The sequence below is a fragment of the Pholcus phalangioides genome, unplaced genomic scaffold (genome assembly GCF_987345545.1).
Source record: "Pholcus phalangioides strain wild (caught in Gottingen) unplaced genomic scaffold, Ppha-v1.0 ptg000004l_1, whole genome shotgun sequence".
Lineage (NCBI taxonomy): Eukaryota > Metazoa > Arthropoda > Arachnida > Araneae > Pholcidae > Pholcus > Pholcus phalangioides.
Genome location: NW_028301597.1, coordinates 3979057 through 3999998, shown reverse-complemented (window position 1 = coordinate 3999998; position 20942 = coordinate 3979057). Strand labels below are relative to the sequence as shown.

The following is a 20942-nucleotide window of genomic DNA, read 5'->3' as shown; positions in this document are numbered from 1 at the left end:
CGAAAACTGACCGTAAAGCCAGGTTTTCCTCGGAGCAGGTTTCTACAGCGCACGCAGCGTTAAAACGCTGATTGGTAAAAAAAACTTGAATTTCAGGTTTTTAACCAATCAGCGTTTTCACGCTGCACACGGCCAACACCACCTAGAGCAAGTCTGCTTTAGAAAGTATTGACACTGCGCAAAGTTCCACCAAAACCCGGCTTCGGTCAGTACGGCCAATACCTTCTAGAGCAGAGCTTCTACTCTAGAAGGTATTGGTACAGCTCAAAATATACTCAAGCACGAGGTTGTAATCACTGAGATCAGAGGAGATTCTAAATTAGGACAGCGTCAGCCAAACTGCTTCTGCCAAACAAAAAACTTTTGCCTAACTCAAGGAATTAAAATGCATTTCGCGAAAAAACCTAATTATCGTAATGTGTCTAATGTATAAGTAACAAAAATATCCTTTCCTTCCTGCATGATTTCGGTTAAAATTGCAAATTTATATAAGTTTCGTTGAAACTTTTATCAATTCGTTAAAGCAGAATACGGGTCGTATGGCCATCATGCTTTATAAAAACTGTAGGGACAAAAAAAGTGGCAACACGGTAAGTGTCGTCTGCTCGCGCTGGGATTGAAACACGTTCACGGGCAAAATTGATTATAAATCGTTTCATTTTCAAAAGTTTGAAGGAATTTTTCGTGTCAAATTTGTTTATTCGTCGTTATCATTATTTTTGTGGAAATTTTTGCCGCAAATCCGGAGAGAAATGGAGGACTTCGCGGTGAGCAGCGAAGTTTCTGTGCGTCAATCGTTAGGAATCGATGATCTCTGGTTGCAGGAAATAGTGCCCGAGGAAATTTTGAAAATCGTGTGTAATGATGATGGAGATGCGTGTTACAAAGAATCGCAGTTGTTCCGAATCAGAGAATATTGCGTGGAGCTCATCAACAAACTCGTGGTTGATATAGATCGAAGTGATCATAGCGATGTGTCAATCTCCTTAGAAACTCTATTCTACGGTTTCGCCGCTATGTTGAAAATGATAGCGTTCGCCGGCAATAAACTGGACAGTGCTGCTCAACTTGGTGATATTATGGTTAGCGTAATATCGAAAGCCAAAGAGCTGTGGCTGCAATATGGTGAATATGAAAAAGTCCACAGCTACTGTCGAGTCTGCATCAACATATTATCGAACACTCTAAGCGCTGGTGTAAATCCAAAATTTAACGTGATATCACCCCTTTGTTTGGGGAATTGTATACTACTTCTTCATCTTCTCGATGCCGAAACACTACTCAAGTCATCAAAAGTATATGAAGCGGTCAAAGTCTTGAAATTCCTCAGCCTGCGAGTTGATAACCCTTCAAATAAATTAGCTGTTGCATGCTTGTGTTTCAATGCTGGATTATGTCTCTTCAAACGACAGGATCATGTCACAGCATCGAAAATGTTCAAGCTGAGTTTTAATATTGGTAAGGATGTGATGGATTCGAGCTGCATTGAAAAATTATTACATTGCTTATCATTCTCTTATTTTAAGCAAAAGGATGCTAAAAAATGGGCAAAAGCTTTATCAGTTCTTCAGTTACATTTTAAAGACAAGAATGAGAGATTACAGGCTATATCGGCTGTAAACGCTGTATTTTTCTATTTGAATGAAGGGAACCAAATGCATGATGTAACTCTACTTGATTTTCCAAACAAGTACATGCTAAAAGAACTATTAGAAGTTTTGACTTGTCTGCCTAGTGATGCTTTTTATGACATACTATCTACGATTGGTCAAGAACTATCTGATGCTACTAAGATGCATCTTCTTAACTTAAACCTCAAGGAACATTGCCTAGATGACAACATAAAACAAGTTTATGCTGTTCTTGACAAAATGATTGAAGTCTGTTGTTTCCCCAAGAGTGATTTAAACATAATTATTCCGGCTATACTGTTGCTGATTGACTACACCAAACAAAAGTTTCAAGCCAAAAAATATGAAGAATCATTACAATTATACTATTATGCTAGTTCCCTGATTCAAATAAGGCTTTCTTCAAAAAACAACTGTGGGAAGTTGTTGCGACACATTTCTATTCTTATGAGCTATTGCTGCATAAAGTTGAAATATATCGAGAAAGCGAATTCTATAATTATGAATATAGAATCATTTGAAGAAATAACTACCGGTGAATTGACTTATCTACTGGAAATAGCACTTGTAGCTGGTAATGAAAATTTGACTGTGGATGTGATTAGTGTTATTGGTAGGTATCATTGAATCGGAGGGCTTGGGATACTTATCTTCTTTCCCAGTAAATTTTTTTATGATCCCTTTAGTTGTGCATGTACAGGATGACTACTATTACTTTATCACACACCAACTCCGGTCACATTGCCATACCGCAATTTACTACCAATTGTGTTGGTAAAAATTTGTCCAAAATAATCTGTTGTGGTTGCTTCAGACTCAGTAGAGAAATAAGAAATAACTTGTTATCTATGTACTTTCCCCGGAATGAACCCGCAGACCTGATGACAACTTTCGTGGTGGAAGATGAGTATATTATCACTGCGTCACTTAGGCGTACAGGACAACTCATAACTTTTGACTCCCCTTGATATTTCTTCATGTCTGTACTTGTTATAACTTATTTGATAAGTTAATGAAGCATTGATTTAAGAATTTCATCAATTTAATAATTGTTTTGAAAGTCCCTGTAAGTCAGTGTTTCCCAAAGTAGGCAATATCACCCCATGGTGGGCAATGGAATGTGTTCATGGGGGCAATAGAAGCTACGGCTTTAACATAGAATCCTATGTGTTCACTTGAGTTGGGGGTGATGAGAGAAAAAAAATTTCTGAAGAAGGGGCTATGGAATAAAAAGTTTGGGTAATGATGCTGTAAGTAAACAGTATTTGGATTGTTGTTTATTCATTGAATGAATCTGTCTCCTGTCAAATTTGTTAAAATTGGGCTCAGGTGTTAATAAATAAATTGGGGCATACTTAGGACCAACCTTTTCTACAGAGGAAAATGTACCGAGCGTGTGAACAGTTAAGTGGTAGTGAATTTTTCGAGCCAATTTGGCCATAATTTGAATCACAAAGCAGGTAAATTTCACCCAATTCTGATTGATTGGATTGAATTAATCAATTATATATTGCAAAAGTGTTTTAATCTTTTTTTTTTGGTATAGGTATAAATTTGCTAAAGTAAATGCCATTAATAACTCAAAATCATTGAAAATTAGCACAGAATTTGGGAATTTATCAAGATGGATATTGCATTTGAACAGAGATTTCTGCATAACATTACCATCTGTGTTTTCTTGTATATAATGACACTAGTCTTTGATCTGGGAGATTGCCCATAGCAATAATGCACATGTTTAATTACACTAATGTCCATAAATTAAGGATAATGCCAGTTCTGGCAAATAAAGGTTCAGAAACAAAACAAACGTTACTTATTCATAAAGCCCATTTATTAAACAAAAGATAAAGGACAAAAACGATGGTGTATGTATGATACCATTCAAAAAAACTACGATTTTTGCTCCCTGGAGCAATTGTAAAAAATATCTCCTTTACAAAAACTTACTATTACATGGTTGGTATAATGGTTAATACATTGTATGTCTCCCATGCGATGAAATACAGGCCGTACAACGCCTAGGCATGCTGAGTATCAAATTATCCATCTGATCTTGGGGAAGATCACTCCACTCAGCAAGCAATGCTCTCTGAAGTTCCGGTACACATGTAGGAGGTGGTTGACGGGCTGCAACTCGTCGGCCAAGCATGTCCCACACATGCTGTATCAGATTCAAGTCAGGTGAGAATGCTGGCCATTCCATACGGGTTGTATCCTCAGATTCAAGACATTCGTTTATGATGTTTGCTCGGTGAGGACGGGCGTTGTCATCCATAAACACAAATTCTGTGCCCATGGCACCCCTAAACAAACATACATGTTGTTCCAGAATGATGTCCTGATGAATTTGGGCTTTCATGGTTCCGGTTTGAACATGCAGATCTGTTCTGGAACTCAGTATAATTCCACCCCAAACGAGCAATGCTGCACCACCGTAACGGTGTCGTTCAATGATGTTGTCTTGGTGGTAACGGGTACCTGGCGTTCTCCATATGAAAGTCAGACGTGAATCAGACTACAAGCTAAACCTGGACTCGTCGGAAAACATCACACAAGCCCACTGTGACGATGTCCACATTGCATGTTCTCTACTCCAGGCTAATCGCTGCCGACAGTGAGTTGCAGTGAGCGGAACACATCTGACAGGCCTGCGAGCATATAGACCAATATCTTCCAAACGTCTGTACACGGTTTGCCTTGAAACTGTGGTACCCGTGGCTGCAGATAGCTGACGAGACAGGTCGGATGCTGTGCTCCGTCTGCTTCTTTTGGCAGTTACTGCCAAATACCGGTCTTCATTCGGCGTTGTAACTCGGGGGCGACCTGTACTGTAACGTCTACTGACATTTCCGTTATCTTGGAATCGTTGCCAAAGCCTAGAGATGACACTTTGGGCAATTCCAAGTTCCTCGGATACTTCCATCTGAGTACGCCCACATTCCAGGCGGCCGATAATTCTACCACGTAAAAAATCATCCACATGCGTCCTCTGTCTCATAACTATTCGCTTATGGCACTGAGCGCCTTACAGAACTCTTGTGAACAATTTTACTTCTTTGCCACCATTTCTTATATATCCTCCTCTTACACTCTCGTCATTGTGACGTACTATCGGCATCATCTGGTGGCTTCCTGAAATTTGCATATCATTCTTGCAGATGTGTGTGATAATTCTACAGGTGAAATTTTTACTTTATATTTCGATTTCCGTGTGATTCTGAATTATCCTTAATTTATGGACATGAGTGTAGTATTCCATCAGTATGGTAATAATTTTAATTAATTCAAGCTGTTATCAGCTCTTTGTTGTAAATTTCAAATTGTTTGATTTTCCAATGCGTTGAATTTCTAGTAATGTAAATTAACTAATTTAGGATTTCATAGTTACAGAAATGCCAAAGAATGAAGTATTTTATCTGATATTATCTTCCTGCAATGTTGCTATGAACAGTGATAGAACAAATGAAGTTCTTGTTGCGAAAGTCCTAAAGAAGTTGCTGGATAACATAGAAGAAGATTTTTCCCTTTTTTGTAGAATTGTAAAATGCCTTACACTCATCCTTGTTAAACATGCTGGTAAGTTGATCTGTATTAATATGTAGTTCAGTTGAAAATATATATTCTTATGTGATGATCTTGTTATGAGTACAGGCATAAACTTGTATTGCCTCTTTTCCCTGAGACCTTATTGCTACCATTTTTATTGTGTTTATTAAAATATTGGGGTTCCCCCCTCTCTCACCAATATTTTCAACGTCTCTCAAGATTTTTCATAATGTTACACCTATGCTCATGAGTAGTAAAACTTTTGAAGTACAAAAAGCTTGCAGTTTGAGATAGGAGTACAGTGGCACTCAAAAGTCTTGACAACAATAAATTTGTGTATGAATTTCATATTAGAATTTTTTAATGGAATCTATCCTATGAAACACAAACACTGAATCTCATTACAAACTATTATGATAAAAAAAATTGTTTATTTGCACTTTGTAAATACAGAAAAAAAAAAATTAATCACTTTTATGGCGGGTAATTCTTTTTTTGACACAAACAAACCAGAATGCAAACAACTAATAAATAGTCAAATCTGTCATGCCAATGACATTATAATAAAGTAGAATAAGTCAATTCTTTATTGGAAGACCATTGGATTGTATAACTACTTGCCATGCTTTTGTATGGACTCAGTGAGTTTGTTCCATGGTCAGTGGGTATTTTTTCCATTCTTTTTTCAATTTAAAAAACAATTGAACTTATACAATTTTTGGTTCTGACCCATTTATCAAACTCAATCCATAAATGGTTGAGGTATTCAAGTCAAGGCTCTGACTTCACCGCCCATAAAACTCTCATTTTTTTGCCTTTCAGGTAATGTCTAATAACTTTTGAGCTATATTTACAGTTATTGTCTCGCTGGAATATCAGTAATAGCAGCACGTGTCACGTTGTTGAGGACAATATGTGGTTATGAAATAAATGTTTGTAACAAAACTTGTCCCTTGTGTTTTTTTTCAGAAGGTAAAGAGGACTGTGTGACATCTTTAGCAGAAAAGTATTCCCATTTCCACCATCATGTTTAACAGTAAGAACCTATAATAACTTGGTAATTGCCTTGTAATTTACCCTATAACTACCTATAAGAATGTTTAATACCTCATACGTGCATTATATATCTCCTATTTGTACCTTGGATTGTTTCTCTTGTCAATGGGGAGATTGACATTCTCCCCTCCTTTGCCCTTCTGTAATTTAATAATAATGATTTTTTTTTCTGCTTGGAAAACAACCAAACAAGCCCATAATGTTCAGCCTATGTTTTACAAGTGATACACTCAAACTCAGTCAGTGTTTCAAATTAAATTCATCAGGTTTTTTGCCTAGTGGATATTACGAAAATCTATCTTTCCTTGCATTTGACTGTTCTGTCTATCCTATCTGATGTCGTCTTTGGTCATATTGAAAGCTAATTACTTGTTACAGATTTCCAAGAATATTAAACATGGTCTCACAAACTTGTGGTCTGTGTCCACAATTTGTCTTGAAATACCAAAATAACTTGCCACTTGAGCTGGATTTCACTCCATACATAAAGCCGTAATTAAGCTTTCTCGAAATTTTTTTTTACGTTTCTTACGTTTTAGAGTGTTATATATGTTACATATTACGTTATGTAATGCAACACTACATATATATATACACGTTAGTGTTACTTATATATATTACGTTTTAGTGTTATTACGTTAGAGTGTATTATTATGTTTTAGAGTGTATTATATTCTTTACATTTTAGAGTGTTCATTTGTATTCTGCATATCCTACCATAAATTCATATTAAATAAGAATTAACTACTTCTGTATTTGATTACACTGTATTTGTCAAAACACTTTTGATCTGCCCAAAAACAAAAGTTAAACAATAAAAGCTCACTAACCCCTAAATAACAAACAAATTTCAGCTACAGGTGTTGATAAATATCTCCCTTCTGCTCTACATATGTCAAAATCAGGGCAATGCATGCAAATGAACTGGTGCTACAAGCATTATTACATTTGTTAAAAGACTTTTGAGCATTACTGTATGTATCTAACATGTGGAAAGATTTTGTAGTAATTTTGTCAGTAACACAAATAAATGGTTTTAAGAGCTGCAGAAATTAACAGTTTTTCAAGAGGGTGAATGTACTAAACAAAAATTTGTACCAGACTAGTACTTTTCCTTTTGTCTGATAAGGCAAAAAAAAAATTTAATTGACTATTTGCTATTATTTTTTTGTGATTTCACTAATATTTTGTCAGATTAAATGAACCAGTATGGGAAGGGACATGAACATGAAGGACCAGACACACCCTGCTTCCCATCTCAGGAGATAAATTTCTGGATGCACCCATCCTTTGGGAAAGCTTTATTAATAAGACTCTCAAATATACAATAACATTTGTGGAGAATGTGATATGGTTTAAAGATCAAGCGGTTCAGATAAATCACCAAGATAAATAAATCATAATATGAATCTTAAATCACAGAATAAAAATCTTGAATCTTGGTTCTCTTCCATCATGTAATGAATGTGGGAAGGGTCAGGAATGAAGTTTTTAATGCAGCATTACCTTGAGTTACAGTTATCACCATTTACAAGACATGCAAATCATGAGAAAAATTATTAGTTTGAAATACTTTTACTTTTAAGCTAGTTTTCGTTAAAAGCTTAGATTGAAATGATGAGAAATTGAATCTATGAGAAAAAGAGCATTTCTCAACTCTTTCTTCAAGCTCTTTCATGCTCTTTCTTCAAGAGCAGCAACACATAAATTCTAACAGGGTGACTATACTATACTGAATACTGTATTTGTCCTGCAAGCAAAATTACTTTTCCTGTGTACGATGGCAATAACTTTTACTATACTATGGCAATTGATTTTTTAATTTAATATTAAAGAATGGGAAGCAAATTGAAGAGAAATTCATTTCAAACAGGAAAGTTTCCTTTGAGATAAAATAAAAGTTTTTTTTATCAAGTAGTTCTGAAACAGATTCTCCTCGTAACTTGAGTTACCAACAGGTCTGCAACTACATGCTTGGCCAGCCAGGGAAGCATGTATTTTCGTGCTGCCCCCCCCCCATAATGTTGATGGAGACATCAAAGGGTGAAATTTGCATCCCACTATCCAGTGCCAGACCCACCTGCTGTCCCCTAGTTTCGGACCTGGATATCACTGTAGACTATGCTGCTTTGGTACTATTATTTGGTGCTATATACTACAAACTAAAAATATAACTATTTTTAGTTTGAAATATTATGTATAGATGCCTTTGAATTGTTTCAACAATCAAAAGAAGATATAATAGTCCTTGCACATTCATAAAAAAAACCTCTATTCAAAATCTTTATTGCAACTAATGTAAGATGAAATAGAGCTAGAGAAATTTTTATATTTGGAAATGTAAAACCTTTACATAGCACATTTCTTTATTTATTTTTCTTTGTATCATATGGATACTATAATATGTTGTGTATTCTTATATATTAATATTATTATGTTGTATATTGTATACATAGTAGTACCCTTTCTAATTTTATTACTTTTATTTGCATTACAGCTCATGGAAACATAGGTAACATGCTAATGTTGGTGAACTCCTTGTCTGGAACTTTTGCGAAAATGAGAAAGTTTGATCTAGTGAGCTTATTTAATACGCAATAGCAGATAAAAATGGCATGCTTAGTAAAAATTTCAGCATTTAAAATTTTTATAAATAACATTTAAGATATTTTGCTAGATTTTAGCAAATTGGAAAAACTTGTGGTATAAAATAATTATACAATTTAGATTGTGAATGCTCCTTTTTTGTAACCAATGTTTGAAATTCTGTCTTTGAAGGAATTATATGTTGTATCTTAATTTAAAGAATTTTTTTTTTTCAGTATGTATGTCTATTTTTTCTGTAGTCATGTAGGTGTACACAGAGAAAAAGGGCATGTATTTAAGCAATATTGTAATTAAAATGATTTTAATATTTTTATTTGAATATTTGTTTAATCTTGTACCTTTATTCACACAGAGTCTCGAATCAAATATGTTGACTGATACTTGTAAATGGATATCAAAAGTAGTGTGGGATTACATAAAATGCACTGAACTGTCTTCTGATTTCAAATTTGAACTGACTTCATACTGCTGTGATTTTCTGATGATAAGATTGCCATACTTAACTGTGGAAGATTTCATTCAGCTCAAGTCCATTCTCTTAAATCTATTTTCTTCAGGAATTAGTGCTGTTCATCAAAATGAAAATGCAAATATTAATAAGAAATACTTGAGGTGATATTCTCAATCAATTTTTTCAACTGATTTTTAAACTAATTTCAATTGTTTTCTTGATTTTTTTAAAATTTATTTTTATATTTTATTGCTAAATTGTTCAAAAAAAACAAAAAAAAACAAGTTAAAAAGTTCTTGCATCATTTAACATTGCTTATTAACATAATTATAAAAACATTAACATCCATTGAAAAGAAAATGTCTCTCTCTGTCAATTTTTTTTTTTCTGAGATTGGTACATAATTATGAGTTCAGCAGGATTTAACATATCTGAGCTTCTTCTTTATTGGTTATTTAAATCAATGAGTTCAAAACTCTGAAAAATCAAGACAGTCAAGTTTTGAATTCACTTTTTACCTTTCTGCAAATGTCTGAAATTTTATGGAGTAAAAATCCATTTGGTTATAATCATTTTAATTGAAGTGAAACAAGTTCAGTGCATTATTCTTTTCTTAATATTGTGCTTTATTATGTTTTTCAGAAAGCTCATGTGCACATGGGAAATCATAGTTAAAAGTGCCGGGGGATCTACTGCAAAGTCCATTTTTGGTGCTGATATAAAATCCATGGAAATTTACCTGTTATATTTTTTTGAAGTGAACTTGATGTTGAAAAATCAAGTGAATGTTGGCTTTTTAGCTAATTTAGTGAATTCTGGAGTTGACAAAGATGTGGCTATCCTCGAAAAGATGGCATTCATAATTTTGGTAGTTTTCTTTTTTTGTTATCATTTTTAATATTCTATAATAGTTTTAAAAAATGGGTAAATTCATCATGCTTTCTAAGTATTGTTATAACCAATATCTAAATATTATGTATAGTAACTCTCAAACCATAGGTGCCGGAACCTAGAGGCTACTACTACTACTTAACCATATATGCACCTTGTACACATTCCTCTACGGAATTTCTAACGAATCGGCACATGCCGGAATGTGTGCTCTGAGTGCATGTGTGGCCCTAACATATTTATGTTGTCGAGTTGCGCTTGCTTCGTGTTCGTGCTGCGATCTGTCTTCGATTTTCTGAAGTAAAGATGGAAATGCTTGAATTTTCATGTTATGTTAGTATCTTGTTGTAGGTCTGCCTGCTCTATGCGGAGAGACTTTTTCAACTGGGAGACCGGCTTGCATTTGCGCCTCAAAGCTGGGAAACCATAGGAAACTAATTTCAGCCGACCATGGAACCTAGAGGCTGAGGCCATTTGAGCCCCCCGCCCCCCCCCCAATAATCTTTTAAAATACAATGCAAGACAACATCTTCCCCCTCCTACGTACATGCTTGAATCTCGTATATGTACAGGATGATCAGCATGTTTTAGCCGCCCCCCCCCCCCAACGTTTTGTTCATGTTGGTGTTTCTTCTCAAACTGATAGACTTGTGCTATGCAAACATTTATAAAAATGTTCCTTACACTGCTTGACAGCTAAGTAGTCAACATGCCAACTATGGTGTTCTAACAAATTGGTTCAAACTTTTTTGTGATTTTAAATTCTCACAAGAGCCATGGAAGTATAGTGATTTCAATAATAACAATTTAAATGAAATTTAAATGTCAATTTAAATGAACCAGTGTGTGAAGGGGCATTAACATGAAGGACCGGACACACCCTGCTTCCCATCTCAGGAAGATAAAGCTTTCCCGAAGGAAAGCTTAAGGTCCTTTATGTTCATAAAATTATATTATTATAGTAAAAGTGATGATAATGATCAAACAAATTCTCACAAATTGTAACATGCTGTTTTTCATTCTAAAGAACACATTAGCATTAGACTTTTTTTTTATACGCCTCTTGGAAAGCAGTATTTAGGATGCTTGTGTACACATAAATTGGAAAAATAAAAATAGGTAACACATCAAATGATCAGTGTCATAGTCAAAAATAAGTACTTGCAGAAATTTTTACAAAGTTTTATTGTTCAAAAGATGTCCTGTGTAAGATAAAAATTAGAAAAATTAAATTTCCAACAGAATTAAGAACAGTCTTGATAAGAATCGATAGGGAAATACATTTTCATAAAGTGTTTTTTAATATGTTTTTCAGACAAAATATACTGCAGAGTACTCTGTAGCTGTTGATGCCTTAGAAATTGCTGTTAACTACCTACTGAATAGTAAAAAACTAGATTTCTCAAGAATCATCAAGAATATTATTCTTATGGTTGAGGTATTTTTAGATTATTTTTATGTTATTAATTGAAATTCAATGTTTTTCTCCCCATTTCTCCATTTCATGGCTGATTACAAATATTATTTTTCAGTTTTGACTATTAAATTTGAAATTGTTGATGTTTTGTTAAAGACAGGTAAATTCTGAATGCCATTAAAAAAAAAAAAAAAGCAACAACAACAACAACCGCTCTAAACTGCAGATGCTAGGTAAATTGTATTGTACACAGAAGTTGCTATGTGGCAGAAATGATTAAATAATGTTATAAATTTTTTGTTTTACAAAAAAAAAATTATGTATCATCTTTATGCCAATTTTAGTGTACTTCCTTGGCTATATGTACTTGGCTTTGTTTTTGAAAGATCAAATTATAAGCATTGTTAAATACAATGGAACCTCTCATATCCAAAATAAAAGAGGCTGATCCCATTTCAGAAAAGACAAGTTATCTATATAGACCAACAAAAATACTAATAATTATAGAAATTCACTTGTTTAGCAACACATGGAAAAGAACTACTATATTGATCTTTCCTGATACAGGAGGTTTGGGTATCAGAAATTCTGATGTAGTTAGATTAACATGCTTACATTATACCAACTTTTAAACAATGTATATAGCTTGTAGGGTTACTCTAGTTGTAATGAAATGCATTCTTGAAAATTAAAAATTTTTAGATGCTGTTTCACATTCAAAGATGTACTAAACCAGAGGTAGATGCTGATGCTATGAAAAAAAGTGAAGAGTTAGCTGATCTGATTCAAAAAGCAAGCCATGATCTACCTCAAATAGAGGTGATTTTTTGTTTTGTTTTATGAATTGAGGTATGAAATTAGTTAAAATATGTTTTATTTATTTCATTTCAATGATATTAATACTTCGGTTCTTTTCAACACATAAAAGTTTATGCATTTGTGTTAGCAATGCATGGGAAGTTAGCGGTAGCATTGAAATAAAATAAAAAATATAACAAATTTTCAAAATTAAATTAAATTTTTCAAAACAAATCTCAATATACTCATGAGCAAAAATGCTGAAATCACTGTTTCAAATCTGGTCATCAGAGTGTGTAGGTATGCAAATATTTTTAGGTATTCCAGTGGCTTTAAATTAGGCATCTTATTGAATTATTTTTAGATGAATACATACAATTAGAGTTAAATGCTTGAATTAATTTCTGTCAGAAAGTGGTTTACCGAAAATATTTTTACAATTAATTAGGAAACTATAGATCACTTGTAAAAGAAAGAATGATTTTGAATGAAGAAATGCTAGAAGGAAAATGTTAAACTAAATAAATATATAATAAACGTGCCAAGTTTTCGATTAGAATTTGCTTTAAAATGTCATGCCTGTTTGTAATTTTAACTCCTTTAAAATTTTTACATTGATTTTACATTTAAATTTTTCACATTTAATATAAAACAACAATGTAAAATAAATAAAAGGAAAAACTTTAGAATTTGCAAAAAGTAAAAAAAAAAATTCTTTAAGAATTTCATACAGTGTTATGAATTTTGATGGATAGGAATGTATCAATTCAGCACTGTTCTTAAAAAATTAGTAGGCAGATACGATAGCTACTGAAAATAATAATTTGTTTGATGTAAATTAAATTTTAGTTTTTGATCTCTTCAAAAATTACTTGAATATGATATCAGATTTTATTCCAAGTTATGGGCCATTATACTGTCGATTAAAAATAACTAAAATTAATATTGTGAATATTTTAATTCATAACTGAAGTTCCATCTAACTTTTTCAATGTAAAGTAAGAGTTTTTCTGAAGTTTTTTCCGCTGTATCAAAATCGGCACATGGTCATTTACTTGACAGCTTCTGTGAGAACAGAAGGAAAACAAATTGCAATGAATAAATAGTTTTAAAATAAATTTATTTGACCATTGACTGTAAACAAATAAATTTTTTAGGAAGTTTTTACAATCATTTTGTGTATTTTTTTTCTTGTGTTGAATTTTATCCAATGCATATTTTATTATTTCATTTACAGATTTTGCATTTTATGAAGGAAACTTGGAATCATGGAGTAAATCATTTTTTTAATGGCTGCATTAAGAGGGCCATGTGGTGGTGTGACTATTCTATATTCCTTCTCAGGAGATCAAAAACTTTTAGAAGCATTTACGAAGAAAGACTCCAAAAGAACTATTCTATGCTTTTCTCTGCCAAAGAAAATGAAATGTTGTTGGATATGTCTTATTTCAAAATTCCTTTAAGCTGCAGAAAGTTTTGAGTTGTAAGTTTCTCATTTCATTGACACGGTTTATTCTGCATATGTATTTGTTTGGTTGATATGTCACATGCATACTAAATATACTATTAAACTTACAGTATATCAGTGCATTTGCATATGAAATAAACTTGTTATGTTCAGCTACAGCTATCTTTTCTCATTCAAAATGTTCAATGATGTTGATGTTCATTTAAATAGGATTGGTACTTCAGAATTTTAATTGCTTTCCTGAGACAAGGGCGAATTAACCCCCCCCCCCATAGTCTATTTGGAAGGATTACATGTGAAGTTGAAAAGCAAAGTTTTTTTTTTTCACTTTCGTTACCAATCCTTCTTTGTATTAAGTGGAATAATAAGAGAAAGCTGCTCCTCACTTTATAGAAGATGGAAGAGATGAAGGAGTGATGGTGGTTGCTCGGGGTGGGGGTGAAAAGAGGGGTGTTGATGAATGACAAAAGAACCAGGGAATCAGGCGTGGATCCAGGGTGATGTGTTGGGGGCGATTTTTTACAGTTGAGGTTTCAATCAGTGAGGCCCGACCCAGTGTCCAGATGCCTAAAATATAAAAATTAATATTTTTAAATAATTTATTGAAATAAATAATTAAAAATTAGAATTATTTATACTTTTAAATTATTTAAAACTTTAAATTCTAAATTAATTAAACTGAAACTAAATTAAAATTTATATTAATAAAAATTATATTTTTTTCAATAAGTAACACACTTATTTAAGAAATTGCTTGTAGCAACTAATGCTACAATTAATGGATTAGCTGTTTTTGAGAATAAATTTGGACATTGTTCCGGCTACCCTCACCGAAAATACTGTACGCATTAAAAAGTTTGAGGGGGCAGACTGAATAATGAGTTATATTTTAAACATGGTAAAGCCTCCTTAGCCGCTTGGCAGTCGAGTGGTTAGGGAGTTAGCCTCGGACTGAGTAGATCTGGGTTTGAATCACGGCTTGGGCGGGGATGTCTAACGAATTTCCCGGACAGATCATAAAGATATCTTGGGAATAAGTGAGGATCACGTTAATTCTGATGCACATTACCAGCTAAAAAATTTTTTATGTACAGCATCAAGTGCAATTGTACAAATAAATGAATACTTTGTACAAATAGATGAAAATAGAGAAAAATCTCAAAATCATGTGAAGAATTGTCATTTTAAAATGCTCCTAGAATCCTACTTCCTTCTCCTTTGCTTGATAAAAATTAAGGCTCGCAGTTGACTGGTCAAACAATATACACAAATAAAAATACATCTGTATGTATTCGATAAATATTTTTTCCGAGCTTTTCATGTCAAAGTAGGTAGATACTTTCCTTATTAATTTAATTTTTTGATCCCTGTGAAAGTATTAAACGTTTGTCTATGAGACGTTTTGATAACAATAAGTAAAATAATATGAATAAAATAAGGCTCTCGGTCGACCAGAGGAAATCAATTCTGAGCTACCTCGGATGCCAGAAACTTCGTTCAATAGAGACGATCCTTGAATATTTGAAGAAAAAATTAATCCAAACCCTGACACACAAAAACAAAGCAGTTAGCAATTAAGTATGTACTCCATACACGCAATGACAATCCCTTATCCGTAATGGGTTGCACTGTGCTTGCGAAAAATGTATGTAACCGCTCACAAACTTCAAATGGTCACATGCTATCAGAAAAAAAGCTGAATCTAAGCGACGCAGCTTTTGCCCTCTCACGTGTAGGGTCCATGATAAGACAGTTTCGGTTTCAGTACTGCATAGTAGTTTTGTTATCCATTCAGATTTTTCGTGCCACCGCTGGAACTTGGCTAAACGAGCTTCCTTTATATCAGTGAGGGACCCCAGGTGGGCCCCTCTGTGGTCTCTGCTTGTCTCGCTCGGTATTCCATTTATTTGCCAGCCTATTCAGGGGCCCTCAGTTGGCTCTGCTTGGCTCGTACTCTATTCATATCAGCTCAGTACTTGCCACCCAGCACTGGACCTGACCAAAGGGACTTGGTTACCATCCATGAGGGACCCTTAGGTGGGCCCTTTGAGGTCTCTGCTTGTTTCGCTCAGTACCTTGTTTAGTCTTTACCCTTGATCTGCTTGGCGTATGCACAGAAAAGGTTGGGGCGCGGTAGCCCAGGTCGATAAGATACCCGCCTAAAGTACCAAAGGACGTTTAGAGGTGTCGCAGTTCGATACCCGTTTCATCCTTGTCAGAAAACTTTCCTGACAGAGGGGTACAGAAAAAATTGCTACCGGAGGGAGTCCCCCATCGAGGGATTAGCGCACCAACCTCTCGATGAGTATAAAAACAAGCCTGCCGTTCGGAATCAGTGATAAAATCGGTCCCAGTCAAATTAGCTCTCGTGTGCAGAAAATGACCTTGGTGCGACAAAAATGATCCAAAAAAGGTTGCGAACCACTGCTGAAAACTCAAGCGTTCACAGCCGAGCTCCGCTCACTTCAGCAACTTTTGGTGTTCACAAATACGCTTTGAAGAATACCTTTTAACTTCCTAATTCACCACCTATAATTTTCAAACAAGATAAAATCAAGAAAATTCATTAAAAATTTCAAACATAGTACATTCGATTTATAAAAATTTTTGCGTCGGAAACCCATATTCTTTGTCTTCAAATAAAGTATCCCATACTACTACATATAGAGATAGCCTCTCAATAATCCCTCCAGTAATTTCTTGTTCTTAGGCCTGTTTTTTTCGAGCATGGAAGAAGAAAACATATCGTAGCATGTCTATGAGCAGAAGTTCATATTATTTAAATGGGCTCTATCAATCAATTTGCAGTAATTCGGCGATTTCGGTAACCTAGCACCATCTGATGTGATATATGCCAGATTAGCGAGAGTCTACTGCATTAATAATTCGTATCTCTATTCGTATTTCTCCAGAAATATTCAAATCGATTTGCGTATTTTTTATTTTACTTACTTATTTATTTTTTTGTGGTTTTTTCCCCTGCAACACTCAGATTTTAAACCTGCATGCCCCGCTACTGAAGACAGTGTCCTATTTACAGAGGGGCTTAGCGGGCTTTTGGCTAGGGCGGCAAGTTCAGAGGGTCGGAAAATTTGAGGAGTGAGTGACCAAGAAAATTAGCAGAATGGGAGAAGGGCGGTGAAATTTGTATAACCTTCCATAAATCAACCTCTGCCCAGACAGCAAGTGAATAGGTCAGTGAGTGATCAAAAGAGTGACTTGGAACCTGAGTAAGCATGTGAATGACCAAACGAGCGGCCTACAGAGTGAGGAACCAGTTCAGTGAGTGGCCTAGTGACGGCCTTGTTAATTAAGCGTATCCTGGGCCCTCGGGCAAAGTGATTTTTCTGAGGCCTCCTATCTGGCGAGACATGTTTACTTTCGGAAATTTTAATCAGATATCATTTTCACGAGGCCTCCCCCTCCCTGCACTTGAGGTCCCCGCCCGTGGGGGGGGGGGGCGTTAAGACAGCATTGCCTAGAGCATATGCAAGTAACCAAACAATAACCAAAAGTATCAAACACTTGAGTGACCAAAACAGTGTGCAAGCATGTAAATGACTAAGAGAGTGCGTGTACTTTCAGGAGTGGGGCGGAGGCAAGCGGGTTATAGCACAGGGTGGTGAATTCGAGGAAAGAGTAGTCAAGGAAATTAGACTAGAATGGATGAAGGGCGGCAGAATTCGTGTAGCCCACGAAGGGAGGCAAAACCGTAAATGCGCTTCCGGCACTGAAGAACATAAAATCACTCTCTTCAAACATAAATTTTTCGTTTGTGAAAATAAAAAAACTCATAAAGGATGAAAATTTTAATTTGGAATCACCTTAGTATGAGTTTCGGAATTACTAATCAGGAAATACAAAACATTGTAAACACAAATGCAAGTAGGAAGTCAAGATAAAATATGAAAATGTTTTATAAGTATTAAAATATAACATTGAAAAGTTATAGAAATAAGTATAGACTGGTTTCGATAACAAGAAACAATTAGCACATATTTTTCAATAAAATATGTGGGTACTCATTGGTGTGCCTAATTAGGAAAAATTTAAGAGTAAAAAAATTCATAATGAAATTCTGATTCCACGATTTAAAATGATAAATTTCTCTTTTAATTTTGTGCAGACTGGTTGTCAAAAGCCTATTCATGAACATGTTTTTCCGCCACAAATACGTTAAACAACAAAAGCTTACTTTCATGCGAAATAGAGTGATTTGCATTTTTTAAATAATAATTTATTAATTTATTATGATTATCAAGTGCACAATATTAATTTTAAAATTTTTTGTCTGAAAAGATTCCTCTCGTGATTAAATTTAATTCCCGCAGAACATCCGACACCATAAAATCAATTTTATAAAGTGAATTCCGCTGATAATGTTCTTCAGGGCCGAAAATTGTGTTTCGCGTCCTGTGAGCTGGATCGGGAGGGCGTATTTCACCCTTTTATTTCCTTTCAACATTACACGGGAGGGGGCAAAATGCTGACTAAGCATCTGGTCGCGGCACTGCTCTTAGAACCTTTTCCCGTTTAGTAAGTTTCATTTTCGTGATCCCATCTTTCACTAATACTCATTGATATTTCCCGTATAAAGCGTTTTCCTGCTTACAACGGCTTTTTATGACGGTTTTTGGAGAAATTTTATAAGCGGGATCCACTCCCAACGTTTAATCTGGGTATTTATTTATTTGCACCTGAAAGAGTGGATATATATATGTATATATATTATAAAGGCTTCAAATTATTGGATTGGGCCGAGGCCTCACCTTCTGAAGCAGGGCTCGAGAGCTAGGGGGATCTTTTTTGGGGGGCTTTGCTCAGATTTTCCATATTTTTTGGCGCAACTATAGTGAATTTGTAGACAAAAAATTAAAAATGATGAGAAGCCCTGTTAACCTCACCCTGTGAGAGCCCGTGCAGTGGCGTATTTATATGGGGCTTAGTAGGCCATAACCCCGGATGGTAAGTTCAGAGGAGCGTTAAATGTGAAGAAAATTGGGAGAAGAGCACAAAATTTGTATAATCCTCAATAAATCCACCTCTGCCTAGATAGCTAGAGGCTAGGTCAGTGAGTGACCAAAAAATGATCTAGAGAATTTGTAAGTTCGTGAGTGAGCAAAAGAGTGGCGTGTGTGGCGTGCAAGCATGTGAATCACCAAAAGAGTGACCTAGAGAGTGTGGAAGCATGTCAATGACCAAAAGAGTGATCTAGAGCATGTGCAAACTTGTGAATGACCGAAATAGTGACCTAGAATTTGTGCAAGCATGTGCATGACCAAACGAATGACCTACAGAGCGAGGGACCAGGTCAGTGACCTAGAGCGTGTGCAAGTTTTTGAATGACCAAAACAGTGACCTAGAGACTTTGAAAGTACATCAATAACTATAAGAGTGACCTAGAGACTTTGAAAGTACATCAATAACCATAAGAGTGACCTAGAGACTTTGAAAGTACATCAATAACCATAAGAGTGACCTAGAGACTTTGAAAGCACGTCAATGACCAAAAGAGTGATCTAGAGCATGTGCAAGCTTGTGAATGACCATAAGAATAACCTAGAGCATATGTAGATGATCAAAAGAGTAACCCAGCAAGGAACCATATCAGTGAGAAATGAAAAAAACGACCTAGAGCATGTGCCCGCATGTGAGTGACCAAAACAAAACAGTGTGCAAGCATGTGAGTGACCAAAACAAAACAGTGTGCAAGCATGTGAGTGACCAGAACAGTGTGCAAGAATGTGAATTACCAAATGAGTGACTTAAAGGGTGTATGAACATGGGAGTGACCAAAAGAGTGACTTAGAATCACAGGTGTACTTGCAGGAGTGAAGGGAGGCCAAGCAGGTTAGTGCACAGGGTGGCAAATTCGGGGAAAGACTAGTCAAGAAAATTAGACTAAACCAAGGAAAGGTGGCAAAATTCATGTAGCCCACAAGCAGCAAAATAATAAATGTGCCTCTGGGCCCCTGTTAATGTCATTATTAGTGAATCCGCAAGAGAATTCAGCTTCATTCCCTGGGAAAACTCCAGATGTGCTACAAAATTTAGAATTGTAGAATTTATTTTCTTCACTCACCTATTTTTTGAAACTCTGAAATTTTCACTTACCGAAAATAGCTTTTTTTTTTTTCGAAGATCCTGCCGATCTTTGGCCCACCTCAAGCTTGCATGTTTAAAAACTGAAGCAAAAAAAAAAAAGGAATAAAAAAGAATGGCTAGAAACAGATGATTCATCTTATTCGATGCCTTGTGCTTCATTGTGCGTTACCAAGAAAACTGAAGGGTGTACGTTTGCCCCCTCTAGCTCGTAAAAAATTACACATGTGCCCTTGGGCGCTACGGGTATGTATGGGTGTGAGTTGCACCCGAAAGGCAGCGTGACGGCCGAATCGCATCCCTACAGAACCTATCTTTGGTGAGAATGCAACTGACCCTCATCCGGCTATACCTTCTTTCATTTTCTTAAGACCATACCACCATAAGAAAGCTCAAGGTCACACTTCCTGGGGGCCTCTAGGGTGCACAAATTTCAGCGAAAGGAAATTTGAGGAGAAAAGAAAAATTAAGGATTAATAAAGAAAAAAAATGAGATAACCGGAATTAAATGTTTGCTTGAAGGCTCCTGGGAGGGCGATCGCCCCGTCACCCCTGCCTGGATCCGCCACTGCATGGAATTCACTCATCTGTTTTCCCTTCCCTACGTGTTAACAAAGATTCCAGTTTTGAAGACTTCACTGGAACAGAATAAAGGTGCACAACGATCTCTGTCAAATGCGGCCCGCAAATGGGTTTCCGATTGAAGACCGAGGTTATATAAATGTAATATTGTCTCAATAAGGCGTACATCTTACTAGACGTTACGTTTTTAGCTGGACGTTGCACAAGGGATCTGACCGTATTTGGTTGAGACAAAAATGAAGCACATCCAGTGCCCTAGCCAGAAATTTATTTCGGAGAAAGACAACTGGTGTTTTGGAAGGGGGCGGACCAAAGTGATAGAGCAATAGACTTGACCATGTTACAATTATGGCCATGAACAATTAATTTAAAAACATCAAAGAAAAGTTA

General features: G+C 35.4%; 1 protein-coding gene across 1 annotated transcript; it reads left to right on the top strand.

The window, feature by feature from the left end:
• The first annotated feature begins 582 nt into the window (after nt 1-582).
• LOC149086459 (testis-expressed protein 11-like) lies at nt 583-14025 on the top strand. Its single transcript, XM_089255615.1, has 8 exons — nt 583-2244; nt 5019-5210; nt 8734-8813; nt 9196-9455; nt 9937-10162; nt 11501-11623; nt 12305-12421; nt 13638-14025. Exons 1-8 carry the CDS (start codon nt 753-755, stop codon nt 13878-13880), a joined length of 2733 nt encoding a protein of 910 aa, XP_089111741.1. The 5' UTR covers nt 583-752; the 3' UTR covers nt 13881-14025.
• The last annotated feature ends 6917 nt before the right edge of the window (nt 14026-20942 follow it).

Coding starts and splice junctions, on each gene's coding strand:
- LOC149086459 (XM_089255615.1), top strand. CDS start 753: ATGGAGGACTTCGCGGTGAGCAGCGAAGTTTCTGTGCGTCAATCGTTA. Junction 10,163..11,500: donor AGATGGCATTCATAATTTTG/GTAGTTTTCTTT, acceptor TATGTTTTTCAG/ACAAAATATACTGCAGAGTA. Junction 12,422..13,637: donor ATGATCTACCTCAAATAGAG/GTGATTTTTTGT, acceptor TTTCATTTACAG/ATTTTGCATTTTATGAAGGA.